Genomic DNA, 26,237 nt, shown 5'->3' with positions numbered 1-26,237 from the left:
CTGGGCAGACTGATATGTCTGAAGGGATTTTATCAACATTTTCTACATACTGACCCCAGGAGCACACCTAGGGACTACCACAATTTCCATATCAAAGCATAATTTTGCAAATCATTTTTAAAAATCTCCCATGCTGTATGGCTAATCCCATAGTCCAGTCCGGTGGGCAGGCCTGGACAAACCCTTTTGCCCAGAGTCTTTTGAATAAACCCGCCACCCTAGCTGCTGAGTACTCACATGTGCGCCAGAAGGTTGTGGACTGGCGCATGCGCAGATGAAAACAATGAATCTGTCCATAGAAGGGATACATCATCTGCGCATGACCCGGGCTGCAACCTTCTGGCGTAAACATGGATGATGTGAATATTTAGCAGCCAGGGTGGGCAGACTTATTCAAAAGATTCCGGCCAGAAAAGTTGGTCCATGCCCACCCACCAGACTGCGGGAATGACCATTCAGCAGGGGCGTTAAACTCATCAGTCTTATGGCTGCCTTGAATTGTAATTGTAAGTCAGTATAGTAAGGTTTTGTTCACACCTGCATATTCACGCACCATTTCAATGGGCTCAACTGCATTTTTTTTTTGTGTGTGAAAATACGCGGTTTTTGGGCAAACACATTTAGCAGTCAAAAAAGATGGACGCAAGCACTTTTTCTTGGCACAAATACGCTGTGTATTTGCGCAACCAAAATGTGATTGTGCCCGTGTAAACGAGAACAAATTGTGACTGCCAAGGAGGCCACACTAGTAATAGTGTCTCCTATATTGGTCCCAGTAGTAATAGCGAGCACCCTATTGGCCTAGGATAGTGCAGCATCCCTACATACAGGCATTTCACTCACACAGTCTGGAGGGCGGGAGAGGTCAGATGTTGGAAACAAATGGCACCTATTAGACCACATGGACAGATCAGTTCTTGATTGGCATTCAGTTTTCGAGTTCCCATGACTAACAGGAAAATGGAATGCCACAACATATGAATGAAGAGGTCAGATTCATAAATGTTTTTTTTCCTGGTTTTAGCATCTACTCCCGACTTTGGTCTTTGAGGGGAAAAACAAAACAAAACAAAAAAAACACATCCCAAAAAGACGAAGCCTTTATGTGTGAATCCAGACCAGTTATGACAGCGAGTCTAAACAGTTGGGAAGAGGGGGAAGAAGCAACACTTCTGGGTTCTATGGAGTCATGTGGTTTAGGGCACTGTTTTCCCCTCCATGATTCTATCAGCTTTGAAGTGCAGGTAAAAACGATTAGATTAAGTGACAAATTCCCCAAGTTTGTTGCATTAAAAAATAGCTTTTATTTTTTTATACAAAATACAAAAATGTACACTTTGTTTTCCTTCTGATGCACATACAAAAGGACACGTCTATCCATTCCATACAAAACAGCTTGAAAATACTATGAGCATGGAACCTGTAGATCCAGAACAGACATAGTTAAGAGCATTGTACAATTGTGCAATATATAGAATAGTCGATGACTCGCTTATTATTCTGAATGAAGCTTTAAAAATCACCATTTGCTGCCATTTGGATTTGCAAAAATTTGTCTGCTGATTGTAGTTTGTATATGTAAGACCAAGCGCATTACATGTATATTACAAAGTATATATATATATATATATATATATATATATATATATATATATATATATATATATATATATATACACACATATATACATATATATATATACATACAGAGTCCATTCTGTCCGAACAGCAGATGAAATAGTAGTAGCACAAGTGTGGGAGGCCGGCACATCTTTGAGTAATGCAATCCCCTATTTAGAAACCTCTTTGCCGCCGGACTGGAGTCATCATCCATATTTTACCACTAACATCATGACACCAGTGGTCACGTGTCGGGGATTCTTCACCTCTGGCATTCATGAATCACAACCAATAAGACCTTAAATGCTACAAATTAAGAGAAAACCATGTAGAGCATTGGGGATACAGATTATCCCGAGTATATAACGTGGCTGCTCACATCCACCAGGTGGCGTTACTGGACACTCTTAGGAGAAAACCGTATACAACGTCAAAATTATTATTTACCGGCACACATGGGATTGGAAGAAATCTATTGATTCTACATGGTTTATTCTGCCGCAACACACAATGGCGCCATCCTCAGATGACAGCTCAGCTGAAACACGTGCCGGGATGGACAGCGTCCCTCTGCTGTTTACTTTTATATGGGTTACACAGGGTGAGCTCTGGAAAAGGAGCCCGATACCACACTTTTACGAAAGTTGTCTAAAAAATATATATAGTTGTTACCACAGCAACCAATCACAGCACAGCTTTTATTTTACCTTCGCTGTATAAGAAATGAAAGCTGCACTGTAATTGGTTGACTTGATATGGACAACAATGACAGTTTTTCTTTTAGACAGCTTTCATAGGAGTGGAATGATGGGCTACATTTCCATGGCCACCTTGGATATTTACATGTGGACTATATTGACAATAGTCATGCACTTTACTAATACTGTATAGCATGTGGGTTAGCCTGGTGTCACACGGGCGTAAGCACATTTGGAGGGGAAAAAAAACCGAATCAGTTTATTCCAGTTTATCTGCTTCAAAGATGGAAAACAGAAACTGTAATCCAAAACTGAGCTAAAAGCAAGTGTGAACCAGCCCTTATCTGTACTGTGTATACTGATTTATCAGACGGGGACCCATGTTTTGCTGCGATACGCATTTGTAAGCATGTTTGATGTACAGTATCAAATAAAGACTACCATTTGTTCTGCAATATTACTTGTAGGTTGTGTATGGAGTATGTAAGCCTAAATTTAAACTGACCTTGAGAAAATCCATCTACTAGCCAAGAGCTTAAAAAAGGGACTATTTTTAGGTCCAAATTTCTGTGCCAAGTCTTTCTTAATATATCTTTATAGTACTTGGAGCTGCCTTTTTCTGATACATAAAGCTCCAAATCCCCTGCATAGACAGAAATTTAAAAGCCAACATGCTGGTTACCTGCTGCCACCACTAGAGGGAGTGCAAGAGCTTAACGCATACAGTGCTATTTCTTTGTTCAATGTATAGGTTTATGTCTAAGCAGGGGATTCGGAATTCTGAAAATCTAAAGAAACAAAAACGGACATTCCTTTTAAGCTGAATTTACATTGTGATTTATCATTTAGCTGTAACTAACCAATAGCAGTAAGAAGGGACATAAGGGTCAGATCCAGTGGTCTAAAAAATAATCCCACTAATACATAGTGACCGCTACAGAAACTATTGCAACATGAAATAGAGAGAGGGACTGTTGCAACATGAACAATTTTTGCACATAATTGCTCCCTGCATATATCTGCATGTTAACGGTCATCTCAGATTACCCTAATAATGAATCATCATGACATCACCCCAAGCACAGCCATCAATTAGATGGCTGTATTACATCTGTATGTGACATGTATTTACTGCCAAAAAAGGTACGGATTCCTGCAAGCCAATGTATTTGTATTTTGAAGCTAAATATACGGTCCCACATGAAGCCATAATATGGCCATATGGATAGAGCCTAGTTTAGGTGTGGTCCATAAATGCAGGTGTACATCCTGGTACTTCAACCCTAGTTTTAGCGAACGTGCATGCACATATACGGTGCATTAATGCCAGGCACAGGAGCCTCAGCGCTAATGATTTTGTCATTTGCAGTCGATTTGGAAGTTATGTTCTTTCTCATTACTAGATTCTACAAAAAGCATTATCCACGCCGCACTGAATGAACTTGAATGTGTATTATTGATTCATGCTCTACCGGCCGCTGTGACATTTACTGTAATTTCATTGAATTCTATTGTTAAATATTAACCGGATGTCAATATAATGTTTATTCATTTATTCATTCACAAAACAATGCCAAAGGAAGAAAACAAATAGAAATGCAATCATCAAATAGACTTCTGCAATTATTGCTACTTTTTCGGTTTAGTTAGAGCTCTGCAGGAACAACAACTAAAAGTCTTTTTCCATAGACTTGGCTACAGTAACAACATCCCTGGGGACTCATTTCTTTTATGATGAAGATCTACAACAGCACCGACGCTAAATTGTGGATGTTACTATTACTCGTGGTAATAAAATGGTTCTCCAAATCCCCTCCTCATCGTAATGGTGGTCCCATACTTTATACTTCACAGGAGAATGGAAGGATTTTAGAACGGCTACATTTTCAACATGTTATAAAATGTCCCTGTGTAATATCCAGCACATCTGAGCGTTACAAGCTATTGATAATTACCAATACAGGGTGCCATTCGCAACATAAATCCCCCCCATAGTGCCAAAAGTGTTGGTTGTTTAGGCATTTTCACCAAAATTGTGGGGCAATAAAGCTGGAAATTTTGATGCTTCCACATTTCTGCAGACAAGGTCAACTTTTTTTCGTTTTTATTCTATGCCTGTCACTTTTTGGAAAGTTGGCCGGATTTAGTATAGGGGGCAAGGCTTCTCTTGGCTCGAGATTTACTATAGTTTACACCAGAAACTGGTGTTAATTATCGAGCAAATCTACACCAGCTTTTCTAGAGCACGGACTGGCCAAAGATGTGCCAAATATATTAAGAGCCGTGCGCCTCATTACACTTGGTGCACACTGTTACTAGAGACAGGCTTAAGACCACCAGTGTTTAGTCAATTGCCTCCTTGTGTTGCCACATTTAGGCCTTAGTCAGACGGGCGTTTTTTCGCGCGATTTGCGCATATATAGAACCAATGGTTCGCTATGGTATCGGTCACATGTCCGCTTTTTATGCGGATATGCGAAAAATTATAGGACACGACGATTCGCAGATCGCGCCTATCTGCGTTTTATGTGCGCACCAAAATAATTTTTTTCGCCGGTCAGTCTAAGTTTCATGCGCATTTTGATGCTCACGGCGATTTTTCTCCGGTCAGACGGGCGTTTTGCTGCGACGATTAACGCGGCTAGGTGCAGATTTTTTTCCGCGATTTTTCGCCGCCGGTCACGCGATTTGCGCATGCGATGCGCAAATCGCGCGAAAAAACGCCCGTCTGACTAAGGCCTTAAGGAGTATTTCAAACCATGTTCATAAACTACTGTCGCCTCTATAATATTGACACTCATACGGAGATGAAGGTCTGGAAATAGGAGTCGACTAGATATAAGTTGGGGCACTGCCAGGTACAAGTTTTAGGTTTTAATTATTTTTTTTAAATCATTTTTAAATTTGGTGTAATTTCAGGAAAACTGCAGGATACTTTGGAGAGTATTTATTATTCAATTTATGCCAGGTTTGTCGTATAAATTTTGGCACACACCCTATATGCAGTAAAATTTACAACTTTTCTCTACACAGTGGTGAGAAAAGTGCCCAGAGTAAAGCTTGAGAAGGCATGGCCAACAGTCTGAAAAAAAATGTATCAAGTTTAAAGCCAGAAAATGGAACAAAGTTTGGTGCAAATCCACTTCTGCACATAGCAGAGGCATACCTGACTCCATAACAGAATGCACGAAGAGGCCTATGCTTCTCCATAAGATTCCTCTATTTTACTCCAATGGCCTTCAGTTTAAGATTGACATATGAAATGCCAATCTCTTCCCCTTCGTGTTCCCCTGACAGACATTCACCTGGAACACGTAAATGTAAAGTGATTTGGACATGACAGAATTATGCTACATTCACGCTGCGTTCAGCCGTTACGTTTTGCGCAATACTTTGAAAAGTATACCCTAGATGTATGTAACTGTAGGCCTATATGGTTGCATAATATCAGCCATATACTCGTAGTGAAGAGAACATGTACTACATGGTAGGTTTATTGCATAGCGTTGCATTGACAAGTACTATCAATTTAACTTTTCAATATAGTTGAAACAAAGGTATAACCGACACACTAGTCAAATGTAAGATACTCGACATAAATTTGGTGAACATTTGATCTATATACGTTAGGCTCTTTTTCCCATCACCTTTCAGCTCCTAACCTTGATATATATGCTGAACATAAGCACTCAAGACCCTATGCATCCAGTGTACGCCAAAGTGTGTCCTTTGGGCATATGCCAGGCCAGTATACATCAGCATGGCTGTTTTTCCAATATAATGAAAGGGTGGTTTCACAACTACGTTAGCGATTCCGCTTTCTACTCTATTCAGGGTGCAGGAAAAGGGAATCCCCGAAGTCAAACTTATCCATCTCTGAACCGAACAGCGGACTGACCCTATTAACTATAATGGGGTCTGTCCGCTTTCTGCCCCAGCAGCACTTTTCAGCTGCATCTGTGACAAAGCCTTAGACTGCAAATTCCAACGCAGATGCAAAACCGGCCAAAGCACATTTTGTTTTTCGATACAAAAGGGACACAATGAAAAAATGTATACTGTCATGTATGTATATGTGAAGGTATGCATCAGGGCATACTTCGGGAGAACTTCCTAGCAAATCTGCCAAAACATGGTGCTCAAGAATGAAGGGGATTTAGTTTTTGATACAGTAAAGACTTATAAATTCTTACATTCTCATGTGACGCATCAAAGGCGATGGTCTCCACCTTGGTCCAAGCTTTAGAAAAATCCTTATTTTAGAACACCTTTTATTAACAAACTAGCTCCTCTTATTACTGAATCTACCTGTGTGTTAGTCCACCGGCCTGATAACAGTAGAGCTCTGCAGATTGTCCTTCGAGAGGCGCATAAGTGTAATTATGGTTTTTGGATTATAATATGAAGTCAGACAGTAATATGCGTACTTAACAATGGGACCTTAAAACATGCAAATAGTAACATTTGGTAGCTTTTACACCATTCTTCTTATCACAATGCCTTTCATATAGCAAAATTAAGTGCAAATTTCTTTAGAAACACTATTAGTTTGATGCATAAGCAGAACAATTCGTTCTTAGTAAAAGACTTGATATTCAGCGTTTTTACGATTGTCTGGCACTAGGCTCGTATATTATCTACACTCGTACACACCCTAAACGCTAACACACACACAGTGATAAAACCTACCTGAGACTTCCTGCTTTGTTTTTTAAACTCCACCCAAATATTTCGCTGTGCCCAATAAAACGAATCTATTCCCTCGACCCAATCCAATAGTATCTACATGCCTCGGATGAGAAATTCAAGAATAGAATACAATATATTTGGTATGTCAGAGATTACGTCATCAATTTAATGCAAACACAAAATTGACATTGTATAGACATGAAGGTTACTTTTCTTAGGCCTCCTTCACATGAGCATATGCACATTTACGCATGTATTGGCATGACTTTTTTTGCACTGAACAAGGCTTTTTTGCATGTGCATTGGCGTATTTTACTGTGCTTCTTGCGCCTGTAGGGCATGATCAATTGCATGCAACAAAGATGTACTGACTTAAATGGCCAATTAGTCCGGGTTCCAGATGTGTTCTTCTCCCAGTGGAATTACGCAGCGTATTATGCATCTCCTTGCATATTGCGTGTGCATTGGTGCACCAACCCCCCCTCCCCGAATGACTTGCATCGGGGCTTTTGGTGTTCAAACATGATTGAGATGTACACGCAAAATACGGAAATGTGAACAAAATTTGCTCTATTCTCTGCATATTGTGCAAATTGATTCTAAATGTGCAAATATGCCCGTGTGAAGGACCCCTAAAGATCACAGCTGCCACCCTTCCTGCCTCTCACATGTTCTTGAAACGCACAAAGGTAGAGACTGCTGCAAACCATTCCACCAGCTCCCTAGACTATGCGAGTAGTTACCATAGAGGCCAAATGGCTAAGAAATTGGGAGAATTATTTTCAAGCTAGACACAAAATACTATATTGCATGTTAATTCTGATGAATTTAGACAGAATGCTAAAAACATTGTTTCTACATCTCTGATTTTGCAAGTGTCTTCAACCCCTAAACATGTCGTCTACAGTTTAGTTAAAGCAATAAGTGCCATTTTTACTAACCAAAATTATAATTGCAAAACCATTTTCTCCACAGGACACTGCGAAGGTTACCATATAAATTAGTATATAAAGCAGCCCTATTATTAGGAACATATACAATATGTAGCGGGTGCCAGACAGATTTCTAAAACAATGGTACAATCTTGGTAGACCGTCGCCTCCGTTAAAACTGCCCTCGAGTCAATGGCCAATACAATGAACTGTCACCACTGGGCTTTTGCAGGCTAAAAACAAGTTTTTTGACTAATAATCCTGATAACTCTTTATGGCCTTTTTCAGACGGCCGTAGCTTTGGTCTGTGTATAGTTTATGGCGTTACACACAAGCACTTTTTCACACAGATTGATGGTCTATATGGAAAAAGTGCTACATGGCCTATTCTTGTCCATATAACATACAATAGGACATGTAATTGTCACGGTCCCCCCAAGCCAGAGAGTAAATGGTGTGTTGTGCGATGAGAGCTGCGTCTGAGAGTTTTGGGTACAACTTGCATAGGGCTGTCTGAATGAGGCCTAAATTTTGCATCATAATGATTTTAGATTAGCAAGACATTTCCATTAGTTTATAAATCTAATTTTCACTCTTAACATAGAATTTTGTAGTGAGAGATGAAATAAAACTATCACACTCCATGTGAAATTTCTCAAAAATAAATATTTTCCCAAATGGATGCATCAAACATTTTAATTACATATTTTCAATATTTTTTTTCTTCAAAACTAAAAGCATTTATTGATGAACCTCTGACCTGTGTAGTGACATCAGGTAACATTCATCAAAACTATCTGAAAGAAAAACCTGTCTGCTGCCCACTGCAACCAATCAGATTTCAGCTTTCATTTCTCAAAGTGCTCTGGTAAAAAGTAAGCTGGGCTGTGATTGGCTGACATGAGCTACAAAGCCTGTTTTTCTTTTAGACAGTTTTGATAAATGAGGACCATTGGAGCTTATATACTTTTCAAAATATAGTAGTTTTTTGTAGCTAAATTTTGATGGAAACTACGTCAAATAATAGGTGGTCTAAACTTAGACTCTACCATCTGAAAAATTTGATGATGAATCAGGAGCACTTTAAGACTGTAACCTTTAGACATTATTAGTATATAAGCCCCATTTTTGGGTCTACTTGTAGGTTAAGAGTTGCTTTAAGCAGGACGACTGTTGGGTGCACAAGCGCTCGACAGTCATCCCAATGACTTATCTCTACTGTGCTTTCACACAGTTCAGTGAATAGAGGTGGAACGTGGCCAGAGATCTGTTCCAGCCGCTCAAGTCAATTCACTATAAACAGGCAGTTGTTCAAAGATGAACAGAGAGAAAACTCATAAGTTCCTTTGTTTCAGTGAACTGAAACCACTACCAGTGAACAGCTACCACTGAGAGATCTCTCATTCAGTACCCTGTTGGGTCCTGTGTTTACATGAGACAGCTAAATCTGAAGATCGATTTTTTTGGCTGATAGTTATCCTGTTTGAAGATATGTTCATTACCTTTTCTTGCAGTGTTATTACTTAGGGTGGCTTTAAACAATGGAGAAAAAGTAATTTTAGAAGTGGTGTAGCTCCTTTATATATTGTGTCTCTGCTCATTCACTTACTAGAGGAAATACAGAAATCATTGCCTTTTGGCACAATGTACCGAGCTGAACCCAATTTTGTAAATTTTGTAAAAACAACCTTTAGTGGGATACTTACAGCCATTATACACATGATTACGTCAAAGCACAAAGGCATAAATGGGATTTCCACTTGCCAATACATAAATAGGCTATGACACTCAGATTGTATATAGAGGTCGGTTATTCTTGCGCAAATCCGTTCAGCTGCCAAAAGCTCGTATGGAGTGGCATTATTGTTAAATACAGTCCACAGAGTTAACAGTAAGCATGGCGGAACTGTCTGATGGACAAACCCGTTGACATGTTACAAAAATTGCTGGATTAAATGTGCTGTAACAATGTGCTTTCAAGCTGGTAGATTGAGTCCTAGGAACAAAACTAACATTACTCTCCATCAGTTGGAGGAAAACGAGCCCTGATTGTTTGGGTAAACAAAGCGAAATGTAACTGGACAGGGAGACAAAGCCATAGTGAGAATATATACTGAAGAATCACAGGAATTTGGTAAAAACATGTAGTCTTACTGGAGATATTGGTAGCATTATAAATTACAGTCATAGTATAAAGAAGAAAGTGCATGCTGCAGAAAAGAATAAAAGGGGCAGATCTTATACATTTGTAGCCCCAAAGACAAATCAAATCAATTAAGTCATCCATTAGCGAATAATTATGCTAAGAAAAAAAACAGTTCAGTAAAAACTGTCCACCGACACAATTTGCACAAGCTTGTTAAGCTGAGGCTACTTGTCTGAATATGTTCCAGAGTACTCAAGTTTATTTTTTAGATATGCTCTGGCAAAGATCTTCTTCCAAGAGGGTTTAATGCAATATTGTTCATCCAGATGCCACAAACCATGCCAAGTGTCACCGATGAATCGCCAAGTAGTGTTGAAATGAGGTAATAACTTGTCCTAGATATGTGTTTTAGTATCCGTACTTGGAACGCACACCCAAAACAAGGTTCGTAATATAAAGTAATGGAGGAGAAAACCCAGGATTATATCAGTGTCTCCACTATGAGTTTGAGAACCACATAATCACCTCTAGAAGATCACGGACCAAAGCAGGTGTGTAGTTCGGAGGGTAACAAAAATGGACCCATAGCGCCCATCGTATTTTGGGTCATGTCTTGTGACTCCAGTTACAATTTTAACCTTTATTCGTACCTTAGATTTTTGAGTGTACCAAAACTAGAGGAAGAAACTCCCTGTTAGATGCAGTCAAGCAATAAAAGTTGATTTCTAAAGCCACCCCGTGCCACCAGACACTGACCCCCGGCATGCCGTTGAATATCACACACGTTTCAGATGGTACGTTCCTCTTGACGGTCTACCCCTTCTCAGTTTAGTGAAGTCTATCATGATAAACTTAAACGTCACACCGGCTGCGACGTGCCTCGCTTGCTGATTAAGACCTCCAATAGCCGAAGTTTAGCCTTCATGTGCTTGTATTCACTGTACTCTTCTGCCATAGGACTGCGGTCTTCTTTTTGGACATTTCTAGCGTGGCAAAAAGAAAAGTAATGATTTATCTAGATTCAGAATTAATCATAAGGACATATTCTACTGAGCTAAATCAAGCTAACATTAAATAATACCACTGAAAAAAAATATTTGAAGCCTAAAATACCAACACCACTGTTACATTTGTATCATCCATGTATGCAATGCCGACCCTAAAGCGCATCATGCTGAAATAATTTGCAAAGTCTTAATGTCGAGAGGGAGACTCAATCTCCAATCTTTGCCTGTTTAATACATTGCAGCCGAAATTGCCATGTGGCCCTAGCAAAATCCCTTAAAGACCAGAGTGTTTTGGCCCTAAAGGACCAGACACTTTTTAGTGATTTTACCCATGTGGTGGTTTTATGGCTCCATTTCTCTTTCCTGGCCTGCTAAAATTATTTCTGCTGCATTTGTTGTCACATTTTAGGGCTATTTATTAATACCTTTTTTCCCACTGACTTTTTTCCCCATTTTTTAATTTTATTAGGGGTAATGTGTACAAAAAGTGTAAAAAAAAAAAAGTTTTACATTTCTAGTTCATTTTTAAATTATAGTTACGTTAAGAAAAGTACAGGAATGGGTTTGCCATTTTCATATATGATTAGTATGATCTCAGATTACCGGGCAGGTATGGTGACTGTTTATGTTGGGTCGTGTTCATACATACATACATTTTTTTTAATTTCTCACTTTTCCACTGTGACTGGAGAATCAATAGGAGCCCCAGTTACACTAGGGGGATGTTTTCCTATGTGACAGTTAGTCACTGTCAGAGCTGCTTATAGGTCTGACATGCAAGAGGTTGCTGGCGACCACGTGATTGCCGGGTCCCGTGCAGGAAACAGCACTGTCACTTCCTGCTTTCTCTACATAGCACTCACAGGGGGCTATATAGCTTGCATAGGAGAAGGCAGAAGTGGTTAAAAAACCCTTTCAGTATGCAGTGTCTGGGGTGAATAAGTGATTGCCCCAGGTCGCACTCCTGGCATCCGTTGGCCAGGCAGTGAAATGTAGTATTACCGTGCGGCTACTCAGATGAATGGCTATTCTGTAATTCAAGGATAGCTTAGGCCTCCTTCCCACAGGCGACACCACATCGCTGCGAGAAAATGGCAGCGATATCGCATCGTTGCACCATGCGATATCGCTGCGATTTTCTCGCAGCAATACTGCGAGTTTGTAGCGCTACAAAGTTGCATGTGACGCTACAAAATCACGCGACCTTGTAGCATCTGCTACTGTCAAAGTTGCATCGCATCGCATGCAAACCGTGTTTTCGTGCGATGCAATGCAACAGAGAGGAAAGCTCCATAGAGAAACATGGGCTACAAAACCTCGCATGTCGCGGTCATATCGCCGGGCCTGTGAGGTTTGTGTGTCGTTTTGTAGCATGCTACAAAACATCTCATGTGTGAAGGAACCCATAGGAAACCATGGGCTTCTCATACATGCGATTTGTAGCATCATAGCAATGCTACAAAATCGCGCGACTTTGTCGCCTGTGTGAAGGAGGCCTTAAAGTCAGCCAGAGAGGGAGCCACTTTTACAGAGCGACTCTGTGTTCTGGTTCATAGAGGGGGATCTGAAATGGGGGTCCCGCTCTATGACGTTCATAGAACATGTGACCAAGAGTTGTGTTCGTGGCACAACCCCTTTAATATTAACAGTCTACACAAGAAGTAAATCCAATATATTATCAGATTATGAATTATAACATACAGGACACCCTGTATGCTATATTTGTATTTAACAAGATAACAACTAAAGCAACACCCTAAGGGCATATTCACACGACTAGTTTCACATGCGAATTCCGTCAAATAGCAATATGGATAGAACTTGCGCATATTTAGAACGCATTGATTTCATTGTGTTAATTCACACGCGCAATGCTGCAAGACTGAAAAATCACAGCAGGTCCTATTCTTGGCCGATTCCTCGCAAGGAGTCGTCCATTATTTCCTACGGGATCTTAAAAAAAAAAAAAAGGCATTGTACTCGAATACCAAACAATTTGCATGCAAGTCACATTTTTACCATTGAAAACTATTGGAAGCACTTATGATTTTTTCATGCGTGATAATCGAAACTACATAGATGCGAGGCAATGCATTTTTTAAGCAAAAAACCATTGTGCTCACATCCAGAATCACAAGTTTAGAAGTGCAATATGGGCCCGAGTTTCTCAGACAGATATCACACTTGCCTGTTTGAATGCACCACTCATACAACATTCACTCACCTTCCGTTTTGTCTAAAAAAATTATCTTCAAAGTCTCGGAGTTTTTTCCGGATTCTCTTTTTTTCTTCCCTTGCTTCCTGGAGCTGCTCTAGAAGTTCTGACCTGATATAAATAGAAATGAAATTGGGTTATTCATATGTCTGCAGCTATAACTTTAAAGTAAATGACTCTGGCAGTTGACTTTCATATCAGAAACTCTGATGGTAATCTCAACAGAGCCCATCACAAAGGAGGCATGATGGCTATGATGGATTAATTTATCAGACAGACGAAAATGCAAATGGAGGATAGATTTATATTTGAGATATATATATATATATATATAAAAAAAAAATATATATATATAAAAAAAAAAAAAAAAAAAAATTATATAATATATATATATATATATATATATATATATATATAAATAAAAAAAAAAAATTATATATATATATATATATATATATATATATATATATATATATATATATATATATATATATATATATATATATATATATATATATATATATATATATCAACCTGCCCACAGTGCTATGTACAGCACCATCTGCTTCCTGCAGCAAAACAGTTATAAGTTGAACAACCTGCTTTAAGGAGTTCAAGGGGATGTCCTCTCACCAAAAAATTGTGTAATTACATGATTTGAAGTAACTCACCAATAAGACTCTGCTTTAATTCGATAGTCAACAGATATGGTCAGCAGCACTCACCAAGCCCGATATAGTCGGTAGGAATATCGGGAATATATAAAGTGGGTGCACGCCTCAAAGAACTGAATCCCAAATTCCAAACATAATCCCAATAGTTACATGTGAAGGCAGCACTCCAGACAGCAGACTAATGTAGTCAACAGACCTTTACTTCAGCTCATAGCATGAGCCCAGCAGCGACGTTTCAACCACAAGGGTCTTTGTCAAGCTTGTGGTCAAAACGTCGCTACTGGGCTCATGCTATGAGCTGAAATAAAGGTCTGTTGACTACATTACTCTGCTGTCTGGAGTGCTGCCTTCACATGCAACTATTAAGAGTCTGCTTTAAAATTTGGTCCATTCCACAACCCCCTTCTACATATGTAGCAAAATTTAACTTACCTTATGAAACTGGCGTAGAACTTTTTCTTGCCTTTTTGATAGCTTTTCTTAAGATAACTTTCTGCAACAAGTTATCAGTGTTCTGTTAAACTTTGCTACAGAACCAAACACACTGATTTTGCACAGTGCTGTTGAGTTCAATGCAGCGGACATTGTGGAGAGGTTTTCAGCCAGTCCGAAGTCTGGAAAATTAAACTAACAGCGAGACCACTAGTGGTAAGCTCATTTGATGCAGAAGCACGTACCCTCTTTTACTTTTTCTGTCAATGTGGAACACCATATGTTGTCATGCCTAATATTGGCAACTGGTGTGCAATGCCAATTACAATTACAATTACAAGGGAAACTATGTTCCTTCTAGGAGATCAGACTAGCAAGAGAGTAAAATGTGATCAGCAGATGCAATGTAATCCCATTACAAGAAGCAGTGAGTTGTTGATGTCATGTAACCAGGGGACGGAGCGGGCCTTGTAGCCAAATTCTGATACAGACTCCTATAGGTGAGTTACTTTAAAGGGGTTCTGACACAAATAATGTTTTTATGCTTTAGCAGCCATTGTTCCCTGGTGTGCCTAATGGACGCAGGGTACCCAGGGTTTAATGGCTGCTAAAACATAAAAACCTCATACTTACCTTTTCTTCTGTTGTTGTTGACATCGGGGGGTCATCTCCCGGCAGGCGCTGTTCCTCCTCTTCTGTCTGCACAAGCCGAGCCGCTCCAGGATCGCGTGCATGTGCAGTGGAGAGGTGCCCTCTGACAGGAGTCAGGATGGGCTGCGTCTCCACTGCGCATGCGCAGCACTCGGGTTCAGCAGGACGGACGGGCCACCCACAGCAAGCACTGCTTGTGACGTGCTTGCTGTGAGCGACCCGTCCGTTCACCTCGGAAGTGCCTGACGGACGATATTTTGACCGCTCCTGCTCTGCTTTAAAGGCACAGAAGAAGATGCCGGCTGGAGGGGACATGCCTGGCGATCGGGCCAGGCCAGGCAAGGTGAGTACAATTTTCTTTTTTGATGTCAGAACCCCTTTAATCTTTCCCATACAAAACATTTAAACTTTTTTCTTGTGAGTGGACAACCCCTTTCAGAAAAATACAATATCTTGTGTGTCATTTCAAAGAATAGTCTTCTTTTTAACAATTTTCAAAAGCCAACATACACAGAAGCAGAATGCAGGTTGCCAAGCCCAAGGTCTTGAGTACTCTTTGATGTGGTCTTATCATCCACTGGAGAAACAAATCCATCAGCTTCATCTTCAAGTTGGTCCAAAAAGCTTCGTACAGTAAAACCTGGCTTCATGGTTACGGTGAAGTCAGTGTTTACGTTGGCATCATCTTCTGAACCTTCCTCTTCCTCCTGCACACACAACAGCGGGTCACGTTATTTCATTTCACAGAAAGACTAAGATGGGAGTAGAGTAAGGTCTTGAAGGAGTGCAACAGGATACAAAAGGTAAATTAGATTAGTATATGTCAACAAAACATCAGCACAAAGTTAGTAAAAACACAAAAAAAATGATTCCTTACATGCTAACTTGCCCTGCTACTTTTTTTTTTCTCATCCCCGCACCAACAAATTTTTACAATTTCAGCCACTGAATCCCAATGACAAAATGAAAATAGATTTGCAAATAGTCAAACAACACAAGAGATTCACTCTTCTCTATCTATTAATCTCGCCAGAGCTGGCCAAAAACTAGAATGTCAAGCCCCTGCTATTGCAAGGAATGAACGCTCTGCCAAAAGGACAAGTAAATTGGTACTACCATAAAAAAGGCCTAGAAACATAAGAGGCCATGTGGTTTAAAGCCTTGGGTCTTTAATCTTAATATGACCAAAGACACCATCTGCATGCGTTTGTGTGGATTTACTCCAAGTTCTCTTCTTTTTCATATAGATAGGTCCATTGGCTTCCTAAGAAATCATCACCCATATCTGCACTCTAGGGCCAGTCTGTACGTTGCTGCAGAATATTTTGTTTCTCCATAAGAAATAAATCCACTTGAGTTATTTTTGTTCAACTGTCTGAGGAGACTTGCAAAATTCTATTGATCTACAGTAAATATTGCATTTCTCATCACCCATGGTATGTAACCTTAAATTATGCTCAGCAGCTTGCTATAAGTGGAATTACTTAAGAAGGATGGGAACGGTTTTCTGTTACATGAAGGCATTTTTTCATGGATGAATTCCTGTACTCAGAAGTGGTCATTCATCAAGGAGCAGGAATACAGTGTAGGCAGAATCTGGATTATTGCGTTTATACTGTGGATTACACAGATGCAAGTGTGCAGGTACAGGGGTGTTACAATGCTATGGGCCTCTACTGTGCAATGGTCCCAAATACTGATTTAGAAACCTGGAGAAGTACAGTACAAATAATATTTAGCTATTGCACGAGGATCTCTAGCAAGTAATAGAAGAGCTGGAGTAACAATCAAGGATGTAAAAAGAAGAAAAAAGTTCCATAAGTAGTATGGACAGCCTCATGTTCTATGTGACATAAGAAGCATAAGGCTCTGTTCAAAGTTTAAAAAAAAAAAAAAAAGTTTTCTTAAATTAGGCGTGACCAGCCAAAACTCAGTAAGGCTGGGGTCACACAGGGCGGATTTGCCGCGGATTGCCGATGCATATCCGCACTGCGGCAAAACCGCTGCGTTTGCAGTGCAATGCAGCACAAATGAGATTTGCCAAAAAGCTGTTCTCACAGGACGGATTTTTTCCGCACAGCCGCAGTGCGGAAATGCAACTGCGTCGCGGTTTTAAAAGATGCAGCATGTTCATTCTTTGGTCCTTTCCGCAGCGCTTTTTTGTCCATAGACCTCTATGGACGCAGCCAAAACCGCACCAAATACATATCAAAAGTAAAAAAGCACGAAAATCCGCAAGCCCAAAATAACCTTTGATGCGGTTTTGCCGCAGAAGCAGTTCTTCTGCGTCAAAACCGCAACGGAAAAACCGCAACAAATACGCCCTGTGTGACCCTAGCCTAATAGTAGTTGAATCATTAGAGCCAGGGAACTTTCAAAATCTGTCAACTGAATGATCCTAAGTAAATGCACGGCAAGTCTACAAAAAGATTAAACTACCAGATATTTTAGCCACTGGATAGAACATTTAATGAAATTAAAATTAGATTGGTTCCCTTTATTATACTGGTCTTGGATTCTAGTATATGGCCTATACTTTAGTTTGTTGTGTCAGCTATGAAATGAATGTTAGATATGTGGCTTATGAAACAAAGAGCTATTTAATATACAATAACCTTTTAAATGAAAGTTGTCTTTTATGATGGGGTAGCATATTCTTGTATGTGTCATGTGCCATATAGGACAGCATCCTACAATCATCACTAAGCACAGTATAGAGTGCGCACACAACATTCTTAATATCAAAGATTGGGAATAAAATGTCCTCAAGAGATGTTCTTATTTTCTGTATTTTTTTGGGTAATTGACAGAGGACTTCCCTAAATTGGCCAGACGACTAAAATATCATCAGAAAACTCTAAATAACTTTGAGGAATCTGCAGCAGAGATTTGAAAACCGGAAAGGTTTTCCTCCTCACCAAAGCATATATTGTAACATCATAGGTTAGGCCAAAAAGTGACATTGTCCATCAAGTTTAACCTATTTCCCCCCAGTGTTGATCCAGAGGAAGGCAAAAAAAAACCAAACCAATGAGGCAGAAGCCAATTTTCCCAATTTAGGGGAAAAAATTCCTTCCTGACGTGGACATACTGTAGATATTTAAGATAGTAAATACGTTCATTCTTCTCTCCTCTAAAGCCATATGATATTTGATGTAGTGAGCAAATCATATTTTTTTTAGCAAACATCAATACAAGACCAACAAGGAAAGTAGAAAGCAAAAAGTCACAGGAAAATAAAAAAACAAGCTGAGAAAATCATCTAGAACTTTGAAAACACAAAAGCCGACGCAATCAAGAGTCATGAGCAACGTATGAAAGCATGGCTAAAGCAGCTACTGAATTTTGAGAAGCACTGCAAGGAATCAAAGCACTAGTTACAGAAACACAATCAGTATAAAAGGTGGTTGATTTGCTTTGTTGGGTTTCAATGCAAATTTAGCAGTCACTGTCATTAGCAGCTGAAGTTTTCTCTTTACCTCCTTGAAGAAGGATGCTGTTTCACCCTCGATTATTGGCTGCAGCAAAGGGCTTCTCCGCTTGCTCGAGGGGGATCCCTGTGATGAGTGTTAACAAGTAAGTTATACTGCGATGCCCTCTCTCTGAACACATCCCATGCGCAACAGCTATTGTGTTTACTACGTTTCTCTTCATTGGTATTAGGTAGTTGACTTTTATTTAGTTTGACATATAAGGAGTACATGGCTAAAAAGTACGAAATTCAGAATGACCGAATGTGAAAGATGATCCCAATGTGTGCCATAAAATAAAATCATACCTAAGATAATTGACAATATTCATTTTTTAAAAGAAGTTTCCACTCCCCTTCAAATTTATCTATACATTCCTAGTCGCCCAGTTTAACAAATGTCTAATTATTTAATTCAAAAACTATAACAATATGAAATAATTAGGTATGTCCTCCTCTCAATCTCTGCTTCTGATGTGATAAGCTGGCCACATTCTGGCCTACAGGGTCCCCCCAACTCTCCTACTGACGGCAGATGATGTGGAGAAAAGGTTTGGGCAGTCAGATTTTAACCCTTTCTAATCCAGCGTTGGCCCTCATCCAACATTAAGATTTCCCTGCATAGCTCCGACGTTGGACGAGGTCATAAACTTGTTTCTAACACGAGGCAGGACAGCGCTCCTATGTCAGAGGCTGATCTGCATATATATGTTACAGTATGCAGGATTGCGCTGTCCAACATACTGTTAAGAAACGTGTCTGAACTCATCTGACATCGAAGCTATGAAGGGAAATCTTAATGCTGGGTGAGAGTAGACATTGGATTGGAAATTGTTAATTGCTAATAAGATCATCATGACCGTTCATTTTTGTGTGTTTCTGTTGAGTAATTCTAAGGAATCCACAGCGTACTTTCCCACCCAAAATTAATCAGAGCTTGGGAGTGAACCAGGGGCAGGGAAATTGGATTGGAAAGGGTTAACATTCCCAATTCTTTTTTTTCCTATCGGACAGATAAGCCACAGCCAGGTATCTCTCTTTCAATTCAGAAGATAGGCACTCTCAGCTGAGGTGATCATGCATGTACATGGGGGAGTTAGAAGTGATAGCTATTGGCCAAAGGGATGTTCAACCAACAACTATTTACAGAATATGGCCAGCTTAACACTATACAAGAGCTACGATTATCTTATCTTACAGCAAACACACATCATCACTGTAACTAAACCCTCAACCTCTACCCAATATACAACCTATTTTAGTTTGGTCAGCCTCATACTTTAGTTAGCCTACATGCGAAGTATACCGTAAACTATGTTCTGCCACTAGTTAACAAATGGGCATAAACAAACAGGTAAATATATACTTTATGCAAATATGACATTCAAGAGATAAAAGAAATTATACGAATATGAGAAAGCAGTCTCCACAGTAAATGTAGACCCTAAACTATCCAGCTGTTAGTTTAGATTACAGTGAACATTGGAGGAAACAGTGCCCCCATAGGACAAGTATTTACAGGGTTTATTGACATATATACTGAGGTCCATCTAGGACAATCATCAGAGACGTTAAAAATTCTATAATAGGGCTTCTCAACTATGAGGTTTAATTTACAGCAGTGGTCATTTGGAAAGGACCCTGGTGCAATCACATTCTCTATTATTACAACCCCAGACAATTATGCTTTACTGTGCAATAACAAAAAAATCCCAATTATTGTCAGGTTGACTTTAGACCAAGCATTGGTGCTCAGCTATAATTCCCACATCTAGGAGCTAAATCACTAATAAGATACAAGGCCAGTTTCACACAGTGCAGTTTGTTGCAGTGTTTTTCTTGGCCAAGCTTTAAAGGGGCACAACTTAAAATGGCACCTCTGGCGAAAACACATTTTTTTCCCTTTCCTTACCCTCTACCGAATTGCCTTCACACTCTGGAGGTCTTCTCTTTGTATTGCAGTTACTTCTATGCAGTGCAGCCCCTTGTCTGATGCTTATCCAGCACCAACCTTGAGGATGAGATTTTTTATTTTGTCTCACATCTATCCCATGATGCATCAGCACAGCGCTAGCTAAAGAATTATCATTACCTTCTATAATCACCTAAATAAGATACAGACCATAGGTATACAGTGAGGAGGATGAGCTGTAGAGACGAGCGAGCACCAAAATGCTCGAGTGCTCGTTACGCGAGTCGAACTTTCAGTGATGCTCGAGAGTTCGTTTCGAGTAACGAACCCCATTGAAGTCAATGGGCGACTCGAGCATTTGTGTATATGACTGGTGCTCCGCTAAGGTTTTCATTTGTGAAAATCTTAGCAAATCACCAAAGTCATGTAAAAAGACACAGAAATGGAAAGGGCAGGCGAAGAGCAACATGCAGGGCTGCATTTCGGGCTCCGAGGTCTCACTCTTAAGCCACGATAGTGGCAAGAGTGAGACCCCCCCCCCCCCCCCCTCCCGCACTGTCAGCATAATGATCGTTCTCCTCTGCCACAGCTGTAACAGCTGTGGCAGAGAAGAACGATGTTAGCCCATTGAATTCAATAGAGCTGGCAATACAGCCGGCTCCATTGAAAGCAATGGGCTGCCGGCGAGCGCGGGATGAATTTTCGGGAAGGGCTTAAAAATATAAGCCCTTCCCTGAAATTCATTCAGAAATGTGTAAAAAGTAAAAAAAAAATGTCATTCAGCTGAGAGCTGCCCCTGATTGGTCCCTGCGCTCAGCCAATCAGAGGCAGCACTCGCTCATCCATTCATGAATGGGTGAGTGAGAGCTGCCTCTGATTGGTGAGGCTGTGACCAATCAGAGGCAGCTCATTCAGCAGGCGGTGATTTTAAATCCCCGGCTGCTGAATACTACTATATATTTATTTATTTATTTATTTTTTTTTTTACACACATTTCTGGATGAATTTCAGGGAAGGGCTTATATTTTTAAGCCCTTCCCGAAAATTCATCCCGCGCTCGCCGGCAGCCCATTGCTTTCAATGGAGCCGGCTGTATTGCCGGCTCCATTGAATTCAATGGTCAGTGCTCGTTTAATCGAGACGCGCACCGCGTGGTGCTTGTCTCGAGTAACGAGCATCTCGAGCACCCTAATACTCAAACGAGCATCAAGCTCGGACGAGTATGCTCGCTCATCTCTAATGAGCTATGATCTCTCTATTATACCTGTGTGACAGCAGCTAAGTGATCACTCTGTAATTAGAGTGTCTGTGCTTGTAACAGCATCACAAACTGAGCAACTCACTTTGAGCACACATAACCCTAAGAAAATCTCAGCTAGTCATAATGGAGATCACATGACCATCTGAGGAAAACGAAGAAGGGTGTTTCAGATAGAAAGAAATGACTCACCAAAGTAACACTAGCTCACTATACTAGGGGGATAGCTGCATAATGAATGCATTTTAAACATCACTGGAGTGGCCTTTTAAAGGATGGAAAAGCATAAAAAGGAAAGACATCTAGTATTTAGTTTATATTCATTCTTTTAGAACTAAAAAGTTGTTTAAAAAAAAAAACTACACTGTGTGAATTGCAGGCTACAAGGGTTCTCGAACATAGTTGTTTTATGACTGGATATACCAATCTGGCTACACATGGTCTCACAAGACAATGTAGCTGGGCAAGGATTCCACAAAATGACTGAGTCAACATTTTACTACACTCTTGGCGTGATTAGAGGAGTGGCCTAGCTACCTGAGGCCCTAAAATTGGTTCCATCAGAGGCTACTTGTGTGTAGTGAACCTCCTTTTCCACTTTTCTAGAGCTTGTTCACCACTAGACTCCTCTATGATACAATCAAAGTGATTTTGTCTAGTTAACAGACTTTGATAGAGGCACATTATTGGAATGTGAAAAGCTAGATGGTCGTATTGATGAATTGCTTGCCATCTGGGCCGTTCTGATCAGACTGTTAGATGCAGGGACTAGTGGACGCGTGAGGGTACGCATCCAAGGTGACCGGGCTCAGGATGCCCTTGGCAGACCACCAGTGGAAAAGAGTATCTGATTGTCCGACAAACACGAGCAGCTCCAATTGATTGGTTGTCCGCTGTTTAGAGAGATGTGGCACCATCGTTATCGGCCTTTGTGTCTGCCAGAACAATTTCCAGGTACTTTGCTGAAGGACATATTGTCTCATGGCTCCCATTACATCTACTGTCTTTGACACCTACCCTCCATCACCTCAGCGATGTCATGAACAACTAAAATGGACTGCTACCAAATGGAACCGGGTTGTCTTTAATGACGAATCCAGGTTTAGTTTGGACACCGACTATGTCCGTGTCTGGAGACCTAGGGGTGAGCACCTCAATCCTGTCTTTGAAGTATGGCATACTTCTTTCACTGCTGGTGTGATGGTCTGGGGGACCACAGCATAGGTCACCTGTAGTAGTGGAATGAGAGACAATCAGAGTTCAGCGATATGTTCAGGATATCCTGCAGCCACGTGTTGTTTCTCATTGCAGGACCTCCCAGCAGGATGTCTCTAGAACATTGTCACGCTTCTGTGGCCTACCTGGTCGCCAGTTTTGTTGTCAATAAAAAACGGATGGGATCATCTTTGATGGCAACTTCGGCAGCCTATGAGCTTGCATGATCAAGAATGCTGCAGGATGCCATACGGAAACTGTATGCCTCCATGCCTGCTTGTATCGCATTTTATGTCCAAGCTAGAGGTGGTACAGCAGGGTAATAGAGCCTCCATCTCCAACTGTATCACACCTGGTATCCAAGCTAGAAGCGGTACAACAGGGTACTAGAGCCTCCATGCGCACCTGTGTCACATCTTGTATCCAACCTAGAGGGGTACAACAATGTAATAGAGCCTTCATGCCAGCCCGTATAACAGCTTGTATCCAAGCTAGAGGCAGTACAACAGGGTACTAGAGCCTCCATGCTCATCTGTATCATATCTTGTATCCAAGCTAGAGGCAGTACAACAGGGTACTAGAGCCTCCATGCCCATCCGTATCATATCTTGTATCCAAGCTAGAGGCGGTACAACAGGGTACTTCAGCCTCCCTTCAAGTGGTCAGTTTTCAGCAATAAACTATCTTTTTACTCCAATATTGTAATCACTTACTTATATCTGCGTTACAATCACATCTATAAAAGTTTCATTTGCTTCCAACCCCTCCTAGGTGATTTTTTTTATTTTTTTCAACGAGTGTATATTGTGAGCAAGACCTACTGGATACTGTAAGGCTGGATTCTCACGAGAGGGAAATCTTGCAGCTTAACTGCACCGAAAAGCTGTGAGATTTCCGTGGGAGAGCTGCAGCTTAAAAACCTGAGGCAGTTCGCCACGGGTTTTGGTGCGGTTTGGCCGCTGGCATTCTATCCCCATAGAGAGGAGTGCGGCCGCAATGGAAAGAAAAATGCTGCGGCTGTCAATTCCGCACCACATCGCCTTTGACGCCCCGTATGGATGGGATTTTTGCTGTATGAGCCAGAAGAGCTCAGCACATACATCAAACATATCCATAGTTTGCATTTCCCCAACCGACCAGCTGAGGCCAAAAGAATGTCTTTTTTGGCCTCCATTGGGACAGTATATTTCCGTATACGGTTTTATTTTCTCCTACTGTGTAGAATAGCACAGTAGACTTCACTATTCCAGACGAAGGTATCCAGTAATCAATGTATTTTTAATAATGGGAGCCGCCTATGAAGGAACCGGGACAAAATCCTCTTGTCCCGATTCCTCTAACAAACACTGCAAAACTACAAAGAGTTTTGGGTGCATATTATCAGTGTACGTGAAAACAAGCCATGTGGTGACATAATGAGGATAGTAGGCTTATCTCACAAGGCATAAACCTGGTGCAAGGTGTGTATTTTTGCCAACTTGTAAAATCACAAATCTTGCAAGCCTACTAATAGATATTCCTTACAGCATGGTTAAGAACATTATGGGTTGACAGAAGTGAGAGACTCATACTGTACTAGATTAAATATAAAATAACGTGCAAGAAAAAGAATGAACTTTACCCCACATTCATAAAACACTTCACAAGCTAGCACTAACAGCCTAAGGCAATAAAACAATGTCTGGCATTGTTTCCCCAAATTTCTATAGCCTAAATGACTAGATGTGGAGAGTAGTAGAGGGTTCACAACAGCTGAAGAGCAAGGCAGCAGAGAAGAGATTGTTTTATACCGGCAAGTTCATCACTTCACAATTAACCCTTTCCAATCCATTTATTTTTTCTCACCCATTCTCCCTAGCTCCAAATAAATTGGAGCTGGGAGAATGGGTGAGAAAAAATACATTTTCCCTGCACCCTCCTGATCTGACAGAGTTCAGGAGGGTGCAGGGAGGGACCTGCTTACCTGACCGGCGTCTTGTGCATTCTCCTTCTGCCTCCCGGCTCGGCGATCATGTGACCGCTGGGGTCAGGTGACACCTGGCGGTCACATGATCGCCGGGTCGGGAGACAGAAGGAGAATGCACAAGACGCTGGTCAGGTAAGCAGGTCCTTGCACGGTGCAGGCTCCCGGCTCGGCGTTCATGTGACCGCCGGGGGTCAGGTAACACCGGCGGTCACATGATCGCCGGCCGGAATCTATGCATTGCATAGCGCTAATTGAGCGCTATGTAATGTATAAAGAAGTGGGCAGAAAGGGTTAAAAACCCTTTCTGCCTTCTCCTCGGGGGTCCTCGATGACGACCAGTAAAGGAGTGCATCTGCACCCGATGTGCCTGACGATCGGGTGCAGATCCACTCCTGCACTGCAGTGTCGGGCCTGCCCCGACATCGGAGCTGTGGAGGAAAATGATGATGTCGGGGCAGGCCCGACATTGGACTGGAAAGGGTTAACCCATTAAGGACAAAGCACCGTAAATTTATGGCACTTGGTCCTGGACTTTAATCCCATCAGTTATTAAAAACATGGCATGGGATTAAAGTTCCTGTTCCTGCAATGTAGGAGAAGCAGGTCAGGTCCTTGGCTGCTAGTCACAGCCGAGGACCTGGAGGAGAAGGTGAGAAACATTTTTTAACTGCTTTTGCCTTCTCTCTAAAAAGCTACATAGTACTCAATAAGCACAACATAATGCCACTTTTGCTATTTGAACAGGCCATCACGTGACCGCTGGGTGCTGCCAGCCACGGCAGAAATACAGGGTCTTAGTAGTCACTGGCAGAGCTGGTCTGGGTCTGCTGTCACTACAGGGGAATGTTTTCCCCTCTAACTGGGGCTCCTATGGATGCCCAAGTTACAATGAAAAAGTGTGAAATCCTAAAAAATAAATAAATAAATAGTATGAATGACCCCTAGAATTCTTATATGATGTCATGGGGAATCTAGATGTTAAAAAAAAATAGCAAAAACAAGAAAAAAAAAAATTTTTACAGAGCAAAATAAAAATATATATACAGTATATAAAAGAGCAAATAACCAACTTCACCACAAACCTAAACAGTCACCAAATGCACCATGCAATCGGAGACTATACAAATTATATATTGTATCTAAATTATTTATTTTAGCGTATATATATAAAACTATAAACGGGAAAAAAATCCTATTTATTTTTTTAAAGCATTTTACCCCTAACTAAACTAAAAAAAGAAAATGGAAAAAACTATTTAGTGAAAAAAATATATATAAAAGAATATCCATACACCGGTAAATGTCACAGAAAAAAAACAAAACAAAAAAACACAACTAATTAGCTACCGTATA

At 40.7% G+C, this 26,237-nt stretch overlaps 1 protein-coding gene across 4 annotated transcripts in view; it reads right to left on the bottom strand.

The window, feature by feature from the left end:
* Positions 1 to 1,280: 1,280 nt before the first annotated feature.
* Positions 1,281 to 26,237, bottom strand: part of FAM13A (family with sequence similarity 13 member A) — a 159,579-nt gene continuing 134,622 nt past the window's right edge. For 2 of the 4 annotated variants that reach the window (XM_066574040.1, XM_066574041.1), the window contains exons 21-24: positions 18,544 to 18,621; positions 15,575 to 15,771; positions 13,317 to 13,418; positions 1,281 to 11,068 (exon numbers count right to left, since the gene is read on the bottom strand). In XM_066574040.1, coding sequence (XP_066430137.1) covers positions 10,945 to 11,068; positions 13,317 to 13,418; positions 15,575 to 15,771; positions 18,544 to 18,621 — 501 coding nt within the window. In that variant the 3' untranslated portion in view covers positions 1,281 to 10,944. The remainder of the gene's footprint in view (positions 11,069 to 13,316; positions 13,419 to 15,574; positions 15,772 to 18,543; positions 18,622 to 26,237) is intronic. The other 2 variants (XM_066574042.1, XM_066574044.1) reach the window with 1 other exon arrangement.

The sequence above is a fragment of the Eleutherodactylus coqui genome, chromosome 7, assembly GCF_035609145.1.
Source record: "Eleutherodactylus coqui strain aEleCoq1 chromosome 7, aEleCoq1.hap1, whole genome shotgun sequence".
NCBI lineage: Eukaryota > Metazoa > Chordata > Amphibia > Anura > Eleutherodactylidae > Eleutherodactylus > Eleutherodactylus coqui.
The sequence above is the reverse complement of the archived record's forward strand: the minus strand, read 5'-3'. Positions and strand labels throughout refer to the sequence as shown.